Below are 17,553 nucleotides of genomic sequence, written 5' to 3' on the forward strand. Positions count from 1 at the left end.
AGCAGGAACTCACCATGTTAAAGTCCTGAAATAGAGTGGAAAGGAGCTCAGGATCGGACAACTTCTCGAGCATCTCCTTGTCTGCGGGAAGCCGGATAGTGTCAAGCCACTCCTTGGCATGCGCGGCAGAGGTTAGGGCGGAGTCTTAGAGGAAAAGATGCTAGCTAGACCAAACTGGGACGTTGCTAGCCGAGGCCCTCCCCAAGGTCAACCGAGCAACATCTGGAGGTGAGGGGACCCCAGGGAGGTTCCCAGTCGTGAGGTTGATGGATATTTTTGGCCGTTTCCCATCCCTCGGTGGGCTCTTCTCGCCCCTTCGGCCCTTCCCTTTTCTCGGCGAGCCCGCAGGGTCCTTACCCTTCCGGGCCTCGAGGCCGACCACGATGTCTTTCGGGCTCGGCAGCATGCCCTTGCCCTTCATTGCCTTCTTCTCTGCATTTTTTCTTCTCCTATCCTCTGCCACCTCGGCCTTAAGACTAGCCGAGTCCATCAGGAGACTGTGGCCGACCACTGCCAAAGGAAAGAAAGAGAAATTAGAGCATGCTAAAAGAAAAATACAAGTCAAGAGCTCAGCTTGGATACCCTACCGGGGGTCAGGTTCTACCTTTGAAGAAACCCCTCGTTAAGGAGTTGCTGGATGTCGAAGGGCTATTGCTAAAGAATCAGATCGAGCGAGATCAGCTCATTCTCATTCAGAGGTAATACCCTATTGGCATAACCCAGATGTATCTCCTTCCACTCGGTTCACAAGGGGCAGTCAGGGATGGAAGCAAAGAAGAACGGAGGCTTCCAGTACTAGTTAAAGGTCGGTACCCCGACCAAGAACTTGTGACTGCTCAGAGCCAAACCCTTCTTTACTCGACGGGTGAAGTAGTACCACCCCTTCTCCGAGGACTTCTTCAAGTAATAGAGCTAAGAGAAGAGGGCCACACTTGTGGCTCGGCCTATCTTGCGAAAGAAGACGTGGAAGCCGTATAGCAGCATCAACGCATTCGGCGTTAGTTGACCTGGAGAGAGGTGGAAATGGTCCAAGATCTGGAACACCAGTCCGAGCACTGGGAACCTAAAAGTGTACCTGAATGCTATCTCATACAGGGCCACCTAGCGGGGCCGGATGAAACAGGCCATCTCCCCAGGGCTGGGGACTCGAAGGCAGATGTTCTCGGGAATGGCATAGGTAGCCCTCAAATGTCTGAGGTCGGCCTCGGTGATCGTACTCTCAACTATGCCGACGCTTTCCTCTTCTGGCGTGGGTACATTGGTGGAAGAGTCGACCGAGCCGACCCCATCTTAGGAAGACCTCTCTCCCACGGACTCATCATCATCCGTTGAAGACGAACCCGAGCTCTCGGCTAGGTCTTCAAGAATTGGCTAGGCCTCATGGCCAGGCTCTAGGGCTAGGGGGACCTCGGCAGCATCGCCCTGGCGGGACTCCAATGCGGCAGGCTCATCCGAGGTCGAGACCAACAAGTCTATGGTGGGAGAACGGGTGGCGAGCTCTCGACTCGGACCCACACCCTCACCCACTCTGGCGAGTGCTTCACCCTAGCGACTACTACCGACTGACATATTGGGCAGAGAGGACTTACTGGTTGAGGAAGCTTCAAAGATGAGCTGAACACGAACTAAAAAGCTGTGGGCATTGAGCACTTGACGAGCTGAAGACTTTGAGCTAGCCGAGCACTCCAAGATTTGAAACAATGAAGAATGAGGGAAGAAGGGTCGCCTATTTATAGCCTCTGAGTTACCAAGATCCGACGGCCAAGAAGAACTTAGCCAAATACAACGGTCTAGATCAAAAGATGATTCGAATTCCCGAGCGCCATAATGACTCTGAGTGACATGGCACTGACACCCCAACTGTCACTCCGTACAACGTCAAATAGCGGAAGAAGAAGAACTCGGACTCGGCCTCGAAAGAGAACAGTTAGCAGACAGAGATCGTACTCATCAAAGCCGAGCTGAGACTGGCCTTTGATGAGTGGGGGGCCTGTGATGAGTCATAGAATCCCCCACCAACCAGAAAGCACCACGTGGACATGCTGGGACCGACTAGAGCCATCTCGTGCCGAACCAAATCGGTCGCTGGAAGAGTGACATGGTCTAGGTCCCTGTCTAGCCGAGCACTGACGCCGAGCTGGGGCCCACTGAGAACCGGGTCGAGCACAAGGTGCATGGTGCTACCTCAAACACCAGACCAAGGGGACGATTTCCCCGCCTCTGGCTTGGCCTGGCTCAATGGCTGAGCATCAGGCCAACCAAGCCTTAAGCCGAGCCCGCTCAGGTCGGCCATGATTCAGCCGAGCTCCTGCTTGGTTGAATAAAATCTCCATGCCACATACGCCGGGGCCGAGGCAGAGGCCGAGCAGTGAGGCCACGGCCACCCGAGGCCGATTAGTGAGACCACCATCATCCGAGGCCGAGCCCTCCCCAGAAACCTTAATAACGACGCACCAGAGATTGCGGTGCCACATCAGCACAGCCCTAGAATTACGGGATAAGGATCAAGCCACGATCCCACGCGATACCGAATCATACTCCCATTAGGACTCCTACCATAATGAGAGTCCGACCCCGAAATCACTCTCCATATCGCTACGCGTGAAAGAGCCTTACCAAAGAAGGACTCTTACCATGCAAGGACTCCTCCAACTGCCTCATCTCATCTTATAAATACCCAGGTATGGAGCTCACATGCTCAACTGACTTTTTACTAGCTGTTACGCTGTTGCACTAGAGACCTGACTTGAGCGTCGGAGAGTCCCAGGCTGGAGCCACATCGACTCTCTTGCGCTCACTTGATTTTTGCAGGCTCATCCGTGGGCAAACCAGGCAACGGAGGTTTTCACACGCAACAGCAGAGACAATCTGATGATTGATCTTGTGTCGTTCTATCCCATGGCTGCGAGGTTGAGGAGAAATGAAAATGGTCGTGTAGAGATCAATTGTAACGGAGAGGGAGGGTTGCCTTCTTCTTCTACGAATATGAAGAGAGAGAAGAAGAGTGATGACTCGAGAATCACGTTGTAGGTTAATAAAAAATAAAAAACATGGAAAGGTAAATTGAATAAAAAGAGGAAGAGAGAGAGAGAGAAGAAGTGGGGTGCTTTGAAGAGATTCGATCTGTTCCATGGTTTTAGTGCACGATATCGGAATGGGTATCGGTAACCTGTAAAACCGATACGATACCGATACGGTATCGACCTGGATCGGTTGTAACAGACAAAATTACCCTTGAATCTCCTTAAAAAAATGAGTTTACTGACCTTTTTACCCCTTGTCCGTACCATGCTATCGATATGGTATCGACACGGTATCGGTGAGATGGTGACTAGCAAAATTGGTATCGGGGGATACGATACCAATACTTAGAACCATGATTTGTTCGAAGAAAAGCGATGAGGATGAAATGTTGAATAAAAAATTAATTAAATAGAAAAATTGAAGAAAAAACAAAAAAGAAAAAAGTGAATGGAGTAAAAAACGGGGGAAAAAAGAAGCGGGTGGGTGCTTTCTTTCTATTTTAATGACAAAAATAGTAAAAAATAGAAGAAGAATGGTAGGTTAAAGGTTACTAGGTGAAAAGGAAGGTTAGTCTGGGTATTTAAAAACATGAGGGTAGAAGGTGATGTAAAAGTTTAAAAGCAAGTTAGTTTCAGAAAAGAAGTTTAAGGTAGGGTAGTTTTAGTAAATATAGGTTAAGTGTAGGGTAGTGATAGTAATTGCCCCAAAAATTAACCAATAGACACCTCGGATTTTTTTTCTTCGGTTTAATGTGACGGTGGTATGCAATGCTATGCTACTGGAGTGGGGATTCCTCATTATGGTTTCAATCTAAATTGCATAGACAAAGTCATGTTTTATATTGAACACCTCTGCTCTTTTATTGTTGTATGGTACTCCACCTCGGTACTTCACTTCCACCCGTGGTCTTTGTCAAAGGGAATCCATTATCTTCTTTTTTTGCTAAAGGTCAACAAAGATATAATAAAATCAAATAGAGTACAAGGAATTAACGTCTAGGCATTCTTAGACAAATACAAGCACACTATAGGAAAGAGTAGTCCACCTTCGGCGTAGCTATCTATAGATACACTCCTCCTATACCAACAAAATAAAAAAACAGAAATTGTATTAATTAGAGAAACTATATCTTGGCCTTGATTCATTATCCACTTATCTGTTCATTCTTTGTGTCGAGGTACGTACTGTCCTCTCACTTCCTTCTTGAATGGAGTCAAAAAAGAAAAAGAGGGATTAGTATTTTCGGAAATTGTGACTATATTAGTCATATGCTTTTAGCAAACGGCGTTATCTTGCTTGGTAGATCTTCCTTCCATGAATCATGTGCCCTTCAAAGTATTCTGGATATCGATTGTCGTTTATAAGGTCCTTGTTTAGATGAAACCAAGTTTGGAGTACAATATAAGTTTGTGCTTCATTCAAACGGCAATCCTACATGTACATGTCTCCCTCTCTTGAAGGAGAGAATTGCTTTGGGTGGAATGCGATTCTCTCTCAGTGGTGAAGTGTATCTTAAATCAGCGCATCTCGTGGATTTTTCAACAAAGATGGTGGCACTACAAAAAATATCTGGAAAACGCTTCTTGGAGCGTTACGCATTGCTTCAGGGAGGTGAACACAGTGGCGGATAAATTGGCTAATCAGGCGGCTACTACGTCGACTAGCAATGTTTAGGATAGCCCTCCGGCATTTTTTCTAGTGAAATAGCTTGGGATGCCCTCATGAAACCTAGATACAGATTCTTGTAATGCCCTGTTTGGTTGGGTACTGCTCTGCTGATGGCCATGCCGAAGGTGGACCAGTTACTCAATGATGTTGTATTTCTTTGGATTGTTTGGTGATTATAATACAATGCTGCTGACATTTAGCAAAAAAAATAAAGGGATTAGCTTTGAAAATCCCAGTGAAAAATATAACACAACCATGCTACATTCATCAACTAACATTAGTTAAAGTACTGCATATCAATTAGAAATCAATCACTCATCGATACATAGCCTTCTTTAATTGCTTTCCATTACAGTTATAATCATTATCCTGATTAACTCATATCGTTCTCTCACATTCTCAGTCATTCGATTCATTATGCATTTATACATTCTTTTTTCTTTATCTGACCTCTACTCCCATAGTGGATATGTACACATCTCTGTGGGTGTAAACACCCCAGCGTAGGTACAACGACGCACCGATCGAGGGTCAACTTGCGATTTTCGTACATTGGGCTTACCGCAGGTTGATATCCCTTTTAACTACTCAATTGGTGTGGCGCAGGGTGACAGTGATGTGACATCGTGTCTCTCTAGGGGTGCAGGGGAATGAACAATTTGAAATAAAGGAAGGGAATCGCCACCTAGCTTGTGAAGGGCCTAGAACCCTGAAGGGATAGCCCAAATCTTGGTCAAAGGATAGGACTACAATTGATTTCATATGATTTGGCCAGAAAATGGATAGGAGGTCAAGCTACAGAGATGGGAAGGTTCTACGCACCCCACTACACCCTGATGAGCCGGTCTTTGTGCTAGATGCTAGGATTCAAAGATTCTCTCAAAATAAAGTATCATACAACAAACATGCAAGGTTAATTTATGATCAGAATATCATGCATCACATGGAAAACACTATATGAAAATAACACTGAAACAGGTTACTTTAATGACCAAAACTGATAGGGGGTCAAAGTAATAGCGTAAAGTCATATTTGAACATCACCATTAATTAAAATATGACTAAATATGTTAAAAAAATGGATATAAGATTTTACAAATATCTAAAATGCAAGTAAGCAAGAACTGGTTATAATTATCAAAATACCCCTAGAGGGCAGAATAGAAAATGCCAATAAAGTCATAATTGAGCATCACCATTGATCAAAACACGATTAAATACATTAAATGTATGTATGTGAGATATTCCAAATATCTAAAATGAAATAAGCATAAAGCACAATAATTATTGAAATGCCCCAAGAGGGCAAAAGGGCAGGAAATGCCTATAAAGTCATATTTGAACATCACCATTGATCAAAACATGACTAAATACATTAACAACATGTATTTGAGATATTCAAAATATCTAAATGCAAACAAGCATAAAATGATCACAATTACCATAATACCCTTGGGGGTAAAAATGCAAAAAATACATGGAAATGATGTCATATGCAACAAAACATGTTTATTAATGTTAAAAATGTGGCAAAATTGGTTGGAGTCCCTCTAGGGTCCTAAGCAAATTTGGTTGTAAAATGATCAAAATGCCCCTAGGGGCATAATGGTAAAAGTGTCAAAACAAACACTTAGAGGTGTGGCAGGGATCAAAATTGATGTTGATCATCTTAAGATGACCAGGCAAACAAAATAGTATTATTGGAATGAAATTCCAGGCCTGTAATTAGTAAATTACCAAAATGCCCTTGAGGGCAAAAATGACAAGAATGCAAATAAATCATATTTGGACATCACCACTATTAAAACATGACTAGATGCATTAACTATATACATGGAATGACGTTCCAGCCTGACAAGGGGGGTGGAACGTATTTTTTAGAAAATAGGTACCGTGACGATATAGAGATTGATAGGGTTTTAGAAAAATATAGTGGAGTAAGGCCGAAAAGCTGAAATTCTGGATTGACCAAAATGTGTAAGTAAAGAAAGGGAAATTATCATCGCCACCCACTGAGCTACACCCTTATTTTAATGTAACCCCACTAAGTACCCAAATATCAAAATAAACCAAAAATCTAACGGGGTTAACGTTTAGTGTTGTTAAGTTGTGATGTCACCAGGTAATATTAGTCTTAAAGACTATTATACCCTTCCAATTAAAACAAGTGAAGCAAGTTCTTCTTCTTCCTCAATCGAACGAAGAAGCCTTCACCTTTGCAACCGCCGCTCACCTCTGCTCACCTCTGGAGCGGTTGCAATTTCTTTGGAGTGTCACAACCTCAAAAGAAGATTAGGAGGAAGTAGACAGAGAAGAACTATAGAGGCATTTGACAGTGGCAATGGGGAAAATGAGTGGCGGAGATTAGGGACCCATATTGCGCAGTTCGCATCTGGCTTGGAACCTTCAATACTGCGGAAGAAGCTACCATGACTTACAATAAGGCCACCATTAAATTATGTGGTTCCCATGTTAAGATCAAATTCTCATTCCCTGATTATCAAAACTTAGAACCCCAAAATCAATCCCCGTAGCATCAGCAGGTGGAACCCAAGTCAGTAGTGTAGGAAGCGGAAGCCACACAAGGACGACGATAACTGCGAGATGTTGACCCATCTTGTTTGGCCCACGCAAACTGTTACACCTATGCCTAAATCTGGGTCTAATTTAAACTTTGTATGTAGGACCGGCTGGAGTAATAGGACATGGTACCGAAGCCATTTCCGAAAATCTAAGGGTAAGTCTATTCATGACCTATTTAAATGAATTATACTTTGCAACACATGTATTGAGGTCATATAAACCTTTTAGACAAAGTCCCTTACATGTACGAAGACCCCAGAGAAAACCCCATTGCATTTGGAGTCAAACTCAGTAAAATTTGGTCCTTGCGAATCATGCCTGAGTACCCTGCAAACTATGCAGAACATCATCTGCAGGCATAGTCCACAAAGGCTTAAAATGCCTAGAAGGGGAATCTTTTACTATGGAGCCCTCATAGTTTGACCTGGAAAGTGACACCTCATATTCCTAAGTGGATTTAGACCTAATTGACCTATCCTAGTCATCCATACACCTAGACTAAAGCCCATTTGGACCCAGATGTATTTTAAACACTTTTAGGACTCAAAACACTATTCCACCCAAACAGACCTTAGTGCTCCCATCCTATAATTGGTAGAAATCCTAATATCCCTTCTTTTCACTCATTTCCCAACCCTAGAGAAGAGAGAGAACGTGGAGAGCAAGAAAAGAAGGAAGAAGAAGGAGAAAGGAGAGAGGGCAGAAGGAAGGAAACTCACCTTGCTGTCCAATTCCCATTTCTGCACTTCCCTTGAGTTTCTCCACCATTTCTGTGCATCCGGGAGGCAAGGATTTTGTGGAGAAGTAGGAGACTAAGCTTCTTCTAAGCTCAAGATCACTCCCTTTGCTGTGCTAGCCCATCTCTCACTGTAAGTTATCTCTTCCTATCCATTTCCATTGAATTCAATTAGGTTTTGAATTATAGATTTTCAATTAGACCTCAGACCTTAGGGCTTCTTGTTTATTTTACTTTAATCTTCCAATTGAATGCTAGAAGCATCTATTGATTACCTTAATTTACTGATTCCTAGCTCCTTGGCCTACCCACCATGAATCCACCATTGAAACACTTTGAAATTGGGGAATTCTTGGTTGGAAACCCAAATCTGTGATAAAACCCTAATTGGACCTTGTAACATTAACCAATTGTAACCCTAGGAGGTTAGAAGATGTTCCCATTTGAACCCTTGAAGCCCCCATGCTCGAAGACCACCCACAGCCCAGGCTTTTGCTGAAAAAACAATGAAATAAGCCTGAGCAGTCAATGGCTGCGAACTGTGTAGACATTGTCCGCAATACCCTCATCAATAATGGAATCTTGCAGGTTTTTGAGGTCTACTTGCACAGACCGCACCCCTGTGGACTGGGGACCTCACAGTCTGCAAAGGTTATTTCTTGTTGCTTTTAAGGGTTGACCCAGGATTTTTACCCTGGACATTTCCCCGGCTAATGTACACTTGTAACCTAACTTTATAAGGTACCTACCACCTACGGTGAATTAGTACGCATGCGCAAGAACCTAAGGTCTTATTGTATCATCGAAGTTATGATGATTTAGGTGAGTGGATTAGACACTTGAACTTAATTTCAGAGTGTTTCTCATATGTATCTTATGAATGCCATTCATGCATATGCTATGCTTAACATGTTGAGATGCCTACTCATTATGGATGTTAAATTAGAATTGAATAATTATTAAATGCTAGATTAGGGTTAGAAATGCTAGGATGCCTATCATGTTGAATGTAGATGATTAGGATTTGATGTTTACATTGAAATGATATGGATGGTATGTGACTGGTGTTAATGGATATGTGATGAGATATGGATGTGGATGTTGGCTAGGTGATGGATATGTGATGATTATGAGATGAATGTGGATGATGGGATCCAAGCGCCGTGAGCAGGTGCCGAACTTGGGATCGCCATGTGAGATTTACTTGTCTGCTCATGATTAGAGAAAGCCAGTGAAACCTCCATTCCGAGGAAAAAATGTAAATCTCCAGGGTCCTTGAGAGCAAAGGATTCCACCAAGGCAATCACAAGAGATGTAATGGCAGACCAGTTATAACCCGACAACAGAATATCATCAACATATATAAAAAAGAATAGAACATCAACACCAACAAACAGAGAGGTATCGGTTTTAGAGGCCACTACGATGGGTAAACCATGCATGGGGTGCCTGTTTTAACCCATACAGAGATTAACAAAGAAGACATAAATGATCTGAATGATTTAGATCCACAAAACCTGGGTACTGTGTCTTGAACACGGTTTCATTGAGGTTACCATGTATACAAGCATTTTGAACATCATATTTCTTTGGTGGCCAATTGAAGGTAACAACTAGTGAGAGAATTGACCGGATTGTAGTAGGTTTAAGCATTTTGAACATCATATAATGGTTGTGGATTTTTTAAATTTATAATATTTTTTGCTAAAGGTCAGCAAAGTGTATATTAACTAATAAAAGAGTACATAATACAAGATTGGAGAGGTCCCCAACATGAAGAGTCAGTGCAAAATCAAAGCCTCTCATCTATGGCCATCAACCATCAACACCAAACATAAAATTAGGAACCATTGGAAACACCCTAGTCCCTCAGTTGATGGACAAACATCGTCTTCAAACAACCAAGCGGTGAATACTGTCAAAAATCAACCAACCACTGCACCAACTTCACGTCAATCCAAAGAATATCTGGAGGGATACTTAACTGCAAAAATCAAAGATTCAGAACAACATACACAAGTATGTGAGCACCATAGAAAGATGTTGGAGGAGGTGCTTGATGCTGTAAAAGCACTGGATCTTAACAGGTGAAATAGTATGAGAAGAGGGAAATAGAAGGTGTATGACTTTGGTTATTATATGTATGTACTTAAATTAAATGGATATGGATTGTTGACCATATGTTTGTCCTTAAATTACATGGATATGGAGTTTTTACCATATGTATGTCCTTAAATTTTGGGAAAGATTATTTCTTTTGAGAATTTTAATCCAATTTATTGATTATCTTACTTTTTATAAAGTTCATATTAAATGTATACATATCTTGAATAACAAAAGTAGGTTAAAATATTTTTTCAAACAAAATTAAAGTAGAATCCATCTGACAGACTCAGGGTAACCAAACAGTTTTTCATATGGGTTCAGGATGAATCCAACTGACAGACTCCGGGTAACCAAACAGTTTTATAGATGGATTCAAAAGGATTCCATCTGAGAGACTCCAGGTAACCAAACAATTTTTTTTCTCGACTACGAATCCACATGAACCAGATTCTTAAGAAGCTGGTTCAAAATCAGAATCCGACTCCGCCGACACCTCCAACCAAACATGCTAATGTTCCAAAAAAAGATATACATTGATGACTTATCGATTTAGACCCCCACAGATAACGTCCCCATGCATGCCCCTGAAAGACTTGCCTCTAGGGCACCACACCACGACCATGGCCCATCACTTGGGAACCACCACTACCCGATCCACGACCCAGGCCAAAAGTCACAAATCCCTGATCCGAAATATTTGAATTTGAAATACAAATCTCAGATTGTGGACCTTCCAAATAGGGAACGCCACCAGTTTGACTATTACTTCTCCCATCCAACCATGGTTCGTGATCTCGGTATTGACTGGATCGGATCGGATCGGCCGATACAAATCGGGATCGCCCAAACTCAGGCAAATATAACACTTATGTCCTTGTTTTCTTATAAAAAAAAAACTAATTTTTTATATTTTTACCCCTGTCCGTACAGCTGGATCAGATCGGTATCAGGATTGGTCTCGGCTGATGCCGATCCGATCCAGCCAATATCAGCCGATCCGATCCGATATTTCAAACCATGCGTCCAACTCATCAGTAGATAAGGTAAATTGCCTTCCACTAACATATTTAATGCATTTTTTTTTTGGTAAAGCATATTTAATGCATTTGAGCCCCCATGCAAAATTCAAATTGTCTTCCACAAGCCACAATAATTGAAGGGATTCTCCTTGTCTCTTAGAAGAAACCTGTTCACACCTTCAACTACTGGTGGAAGACTAACTTTCTCTTATTATATATACAACTCCTTCCTAATAAGACTTTGTATATGCCATCTCTCACATAACTAACATGTGAAGAACATTGCTCTCGCAGGCCATGTGCGCCATCCAATTGCTTTCTTTTTTTTTTTGCTAAATATCAGCTGAGTTATATTATAATCACCAAACGAGCATAAGACTAATTTTCTCTTATTATATATACAAACATAGTTGAAGTAACTCAAAACATAGAAACGTTATCGAGTGAGTATACATTAATTGATCACTGAAGTCATGGGGGTGAAGGAATTCCTATGCATGAGTAATGGAGAACGAGATACAAGCTATGCTCAAAATTCTTTCAATGTTAGTACATCTTAAACTCTAACTCACTTTCGTTTTTTTTTCCTCTTATGGTGAAGGAAATCTCTATCCTATTACTTTTGCTGTATATATTGTGATTTAAGATTTTTTTTTTTTTTTTTGATGGTTGGAGCAGAGATCGGTGATATCAACTACAAAACCTATCCTAGAGAAGGCCATTGAAGATCTCATGAGCGAGGGCTTTCCCTGTAATGTCTTAACCATTGCGGACTTGGGTTGCGCCTTCGGTCCTAATACGTTCAGAGTGATCACTACGATCAAACGGAAAGTAGAGAAAAGGTGCAACGAATTAGGTGTAAAGCAACCAGAGCTTCAAGTTTTCTTAAATGATCTTCCTGGAAATGATTTCAACTCAACGTTCAAGTTCTTTTTTGAAAATTATCAACAACTTGAAGGAGAAAGGATCGGCGAGGGTGGTAAGATGTGTTTCATTGCAGGTGCTCCTGGCTCCTTCTACGAGAGACTGTTCCCCAAAAATACCTTACACCTTGTCCATTCTTGCTATAGTGCACATTGGCTCTCTCGGGTAAGGAAGCTTAAGTTTCATCACTTTCGAACTATTTCACTGTTCACCTGGCCCCACCAAGCACCAGCAAATCAAGGTGTGCATTGAGCCTCGTGCACTGGGTAAGCCCTAAATAGTTAGTAGATTCCATCTATGTGCCATAGCTCTGGTGTACGAGAATAGTTCTCATATGAGAACCTGATGGAACCATTCTCGCTAGGTTGGAAGGGTTTCTGTTGAAACCAAGTCGAGATATGTCTTTCTCATTTTTGTCCTGGTGCTTTTATATTTCTTTTTTTTTGTTTGTTTTGTTAACTTGCTGTAAGCATTCAGTCCTTAATTTAGATCACTACATAAATTACTAATATTTTTGAATGAATTAATGAAACTCGTTGACAGGTTCCACCAGGGCTCACAAGTGAAGTAGGTATTCCAATAAACAAGGGGAAAATCTACATCTCCAATACTAGCCCCCTTACCGTCAGCAAAGCTTACGTGGAACAATTTCAAGAGGATTTTACTTCGTTCATCAAGTTGAGATCAAAAGAGTTGATCCCCAACGCTCGTATGGTCATGATATTTCATGGTAGACAAGGCGGTGACCCCTCCTCAGCTACCTGTGATTATTGGGAACTATTATCAGAGGCCCTCATAGCTATGGTTTCAGAGGTAGTACTACTACTTACCATATATTTGGGCTTTAAGAAACTCCATTAGCTTATTGCTAAAGTTCCTTCCATGCACATATTTTTTTTATTTTTTTTATTTGGAAACAGGGACTAATTGAGGAAGAGAAGTTAGATTCTTTTAATGTGCCATATTACACGGCATCATGCGAGGAAATTCAAGAAGTAATAGACAAGGAGGGCTCCTTCGACACAAAACAATTGGTAACATTTGCTCTAGATATTGGGGACAAGGAAGAGACAAACATGCAAGTTAAGGGAGATAAGGTAGCTAAAAATGTCAGATCAATTTCAGAACCCCTGATTTCTCACCATTTTGGACATGAGATTATAGAACCATTGTATGAGAAATTTACTCGTATGGTAATTTATGACATGGTCAAGAAGCTTCCTATTGAACTTGTGAGCATTGCCATCACTCTTCAGAGAAAGGGCTGGAAGTAATTGAGTTTCAAGGTAAGAAGTTTGGGTTTAGATTTGTTTTGAGCGTGAAATAATTGGCTCTTGGTTAAGGTGGTTTTCCTCTTCCCCAGGAAAAAAAAATCTTTGTACGTTTTAATTTTTCTCCATTAATAAAGTTATCTGAGTAGCTGCTCACAATATCGAGTTTCATGGTTAAAAACAGGGAAGTTTTAGCTAAAAAAATTTGTCCTTCTAATTTTCTCTCTCTCTCTCTCTCTCTCTGCTGCCTCCTGCCTGTGCGGCCTCACACAGGCAGAGGTGAAATGACCACCCTACCCACTGCCCCACCACCCTGCTTGGGTGGGGGTCCATGCCCTGCTGTGTGAGGCCGCACGAGTAGGCGGTAGCAAAGGATCTCTCTCTCTCTCTCTCTCTCTCTCTCTCTCTCTCACACACACACACACACACACACACTCACTCACTCACTATGGATCTTCTCCAATGACATGTAAACACCAGAGTCGATCTCCCACTATCCATAGGGTGTGGGGAGCACCTCTAGGATGTGGGGACCACACCCCATGGATGGTGGGAGATTGTCATTGAAGCAGATCTAAATTCACACACACACACACACCAAAAATTTGGAAAGAAGGGGCAGGGTTGCGGACTGCCATAAGGTTGCATCCACATATATAATTGCAATATTTTTTGCTAAAGATCAGCAATGTATGTATTAATAAGAAATACATGGATTTGGAGGAAAAAAATATGAAATACATGGATTTGGGTTCGAAGACATGGATTTGGAGGAAAAAATATGAGTTTAGGAGAGAGAGTATTTGCGGCAGCAGGGGTTTCTCCTAGTGTTTTTCATGAAGGGGGTAGTGATATCAGCCACGGTGCCTGCTGCCCTACCTCGATCGTTCACTGCGGCTGTGGTTACACAGTCGCCCCTTCCAAACGTGGATAATCTTCCTCAATCAGTGAGGGAAGGCAATATGACTAGAATTAAGATCCCTCGGGCTGCTTATGAGAAGCAGATTGATCGCTTGAGGTTCTCCTTGATCGAAAGGCTTAATTTTTGATTCCCCTCCATGAACGATGTGCGTAGATTCATACATGACTCCTGGGCTTTATCAGGTTCGGTGGAACTGAAAACCCTAGGTAAAGGATTTATCCTGTTCACGTATTCTCTTGAAGCGAATATGACGATGACATGGCATCGAGGGCCCTATCGCATTGAAGGATAGCTTCTCAGATTCCAGTGATGGTGCCCTGACTTCAACGTGGACACGGAGTCGATCACCCATCGCTTAACATGGATCCATTTCCCTAACCTACTGCAGGAGTATTGGCATGACAATATACTCTTCTCTATCACTAACGCGGTGGGACAACCGGTGGTAATTGATAGGAAGACCAAGGAATCCCATTATGGTCACTTCGCGAGGGTGTGTGTGGATGTTGATTAAACCCTTCCTAGGGTTAAAGAGGTGTTGGTTGTGCGGGAATAGCCTGGCTCTGCATAGCCTTTTCTTTTCCAACAACAGGTGGTGTTTGAGGATCCTCCCTCACGTTGTCTTGAGTGCAAGAAATATGGACACCGAGCGGAGGCATGCCCAAGCCGATCACAGGAAGCGCCCTCGATCCCAGGCGCTGATTATGTTGATGATAATGCCAGGGTTGTCCGTAAAGCCTGGCGAAGGAGAAACAGGTAGGCTGCCCCACCCACTCATGAGACTGTGGACGATGTGAGTGGGGAACGTGGTGCAGGGGAAGTGAACCAATGCACTGTGGAGACAGCTTTACTAGCGGTGCAAGACAATCCAATCAGCTCAACAGCCTTAGTGGTGCATAATGAGCAGGATGCAGTGACCACGAGAAAATTGATGCATAGGCTGAGGAAGCAATGGTAGGGGGCACTATTTAGGTGGTCTTGGGTTGCACAAGCCCGTTCGGCTCTCAGGAAGGCACCCCAGATGGGGTGGATTTGTAGGAGAATAACCCTGTCCCTTTAATCACTTGTGAAGACCAGGTGGCAAGCCAAGATCCATCGGCAACTGTAACAGCCTTTGATGCGATCAGACAGGTGGATGCAGCTCTTGTGGATACTTTCATGCCAGTGACTACCAAAAGATCGGGTAAACAGCCTTTGAAGGTGCGAAACATGCCAAGGCAAGCGGCAAAAGGTGCTATAAAATCCATAAATTTACAATGAAGCTAGTGTTTTGGAATCTATTTGGCATATTAAACAGCCGAACTAAGGCTGCTTTAAAGGTCTTGGTCAAATCTCAAACACCTAATGTGATCTGCATTGCAGAGCCTATGGTTTTCCCTAGCAAATTTCCTAAATTGTTTTTTAAGCACCTGGGGTTCAGCATGGATTTTGTTCATAATGAGAGAATGGGGAAGAATCTGAATCTATGGATCGTCTGGAGGGACTCACTATCTAAGCTGGTGGGCTATAACACTTCTGATCAGCAAATCACTATGTTTATGGATGTGAGGGGAGAAAAGTTTTTTCTTTCTACAATTCATGCATGTAGCTTTCGCGCTTAGAGGAGAGACCTATGGGTGGATCTTTCAAGTCAGCCTATATCAGTGCTACCTTGGATTGTTTTGGGTGACTTCAATGCAACTCTACTTGGGTCTAAGAAAAGGGGAATTGGTGCTTTTCATACAAGGCCAGTGATGGACTTTGCAGCGTTTGTAGACTCCTCTTCAGTCTTGCCGCTACCGTCAAAAGGGAATAAATTCACATGGTGTAACAACAGGAAGTGAGGTAATGCTACAACAGTGCTGGATAGAAGTTTCTGCAACTTTGCCTGGCTGGATCTATATCATGATGCTTCAGCGGGTACTCCCGAGGTCTATTTCGGATCACTCCCCAATTGTGGTTTTTTCTGACTCTGTGCCAAAGCCTATGAACTGCCCTTTCAGGTTGCAACGTTTCTGGTTGGAGCATAAAGATTTTGCCACTGTCGTGAGCCATTCCTGGGGCAGTTATGTTTCAGGCTCACCTTTCTATGTGGTCACCCAGAAGTTAAGAAGATTAAAATCGATTCTTAGAGCTTGGTCCACGTCAGCCTTCCCAAATGTTAACATAAAGGTGGACCGAACAAGAGTTGCACTGGAGGATGCCCAAGAGGTTATGGAAAAGGTGAGGAGCACAGAGTATCTTATTCAGTGTGAATGCCAAGCCAAATAGGAGTACATCAATGCAATCACACTGCAAGAAAAACTGTGGTCAGAGAAGTCCAGAGTCCGGGTACTCACCTGTGGCGACCGCAACACAAGATTCTTCCACCTTGCGACAAAGATCAGGCAATCAAAGAACCTCATTCGGGTACTAAAGAAGACGGATGGGACTATGCTTAATGATGGACCTCAAATCAGCACCTATATTGCGGAGTTTAAGAGCCCCTATGTCGCACAAATCTGATTCCCATTCTTAATGCAAACAAAAATAGAATGGGCATCAGATTTGTGCGACATAGGATATAACCAGCAGTATTTATTGAAATCATCAATGAAGAGTACATTATATTGAAAATTGTCCACATAAGACATAAGGGCAGGGCCCCATACATCATAATGCAATAGCTCCAAGGGAGCAGAGCTTATTGAAGAAGATAAAGTAAATGGTAATTTGTGGCTCTTAGAACATTGGCAGTCACTACATGTTGTATGAGTTAATGTTGACGCAAGGAGCAGAAACCAAGTAATAATATGGAAAACTTTGGTGAAAGATGGATGGCCTAAATGAAATTTTCAATCGGTTATTGGAGCTCGAATAGAGGAGAAAGGAGATTGGGGCAATTGATAGAGGCTATTGTTACTTTGGTTGCAAAATAGAATCAGCTTCGTTTGTTGACCCTCAATCAAAAAATAAGATTGATGAAACTCAAGAAACACATTGTTATCTACTGCAAACTGATAGATAGATAACAAGTTGCAGTAAATTTGCAGAAGATGAAAAAGATGATTCAATGAAGTAACATTAGAAGAACCAACATTTGAAATTAGAAAACCTTGACCATTGCCAACGATTGTTTGGTCAGGACCAACATAAGGAAAGATAAGAGTAAGGTTGTTGATGTCTACAGTAAGGTGATTATTAGAACCCGTATCAAGTAGCCATGAAGAGTACGAGAGGGAGGTAGAGTTTAGAGTGGTACCAATGAATTAGTGATTAAAGCATTGAGGGTAGTGAGAAGCTTGGTGACCCAGTTGATTGCAAATTTGATACTCCAAACGA

At 42.4% G+C, this 17,553-nt stretch overlaps 1 protein-coding gene across 1 annotated transcript; it reads left to right on the forward strand.

Annotated features, from left to right (window-relative positions):
* Positions 1-11,609: 11,609 nt before the first annotated feature.
* On the forward strand, positions 11,610-13,334 carry LOC122655323 (probable caffeine synthase 4). Its single transcript, XM_043849528.1, has 4 exons — positions 11,610-11,681; positions 11,815-12,225; positions 12,604-12,873; positions 12,981-13,334. Exons 1-4 carry the CDS (start codon positions 11,610-11,612, stop codon positions 13,332-13,334), a joined length of 1,107 nt encoding a protein of 368 aa, XP_043705463.1.
* The last annotated feature ends 4,219 nt before the right edge of the window (positions 13,335-17,553 follow it).

The sequence above is a fragment of the Telopea speciosissima genome, chromosome 3, assembly GCF_018873765.1.
Source record: "Telopea speciosissima isolate NSW1024214 ecotype Mountain lineage chromosome 3, Tspe_v1, whole genome shotgun sequence".
Taxonomy (NCBI): domain Eukaryota; kingdom Viridiplantae; phylum Streptophyta; class Magnoliopsida; order Proteales; family Proteaceae; genus Telopea; species Telopea speciosissima.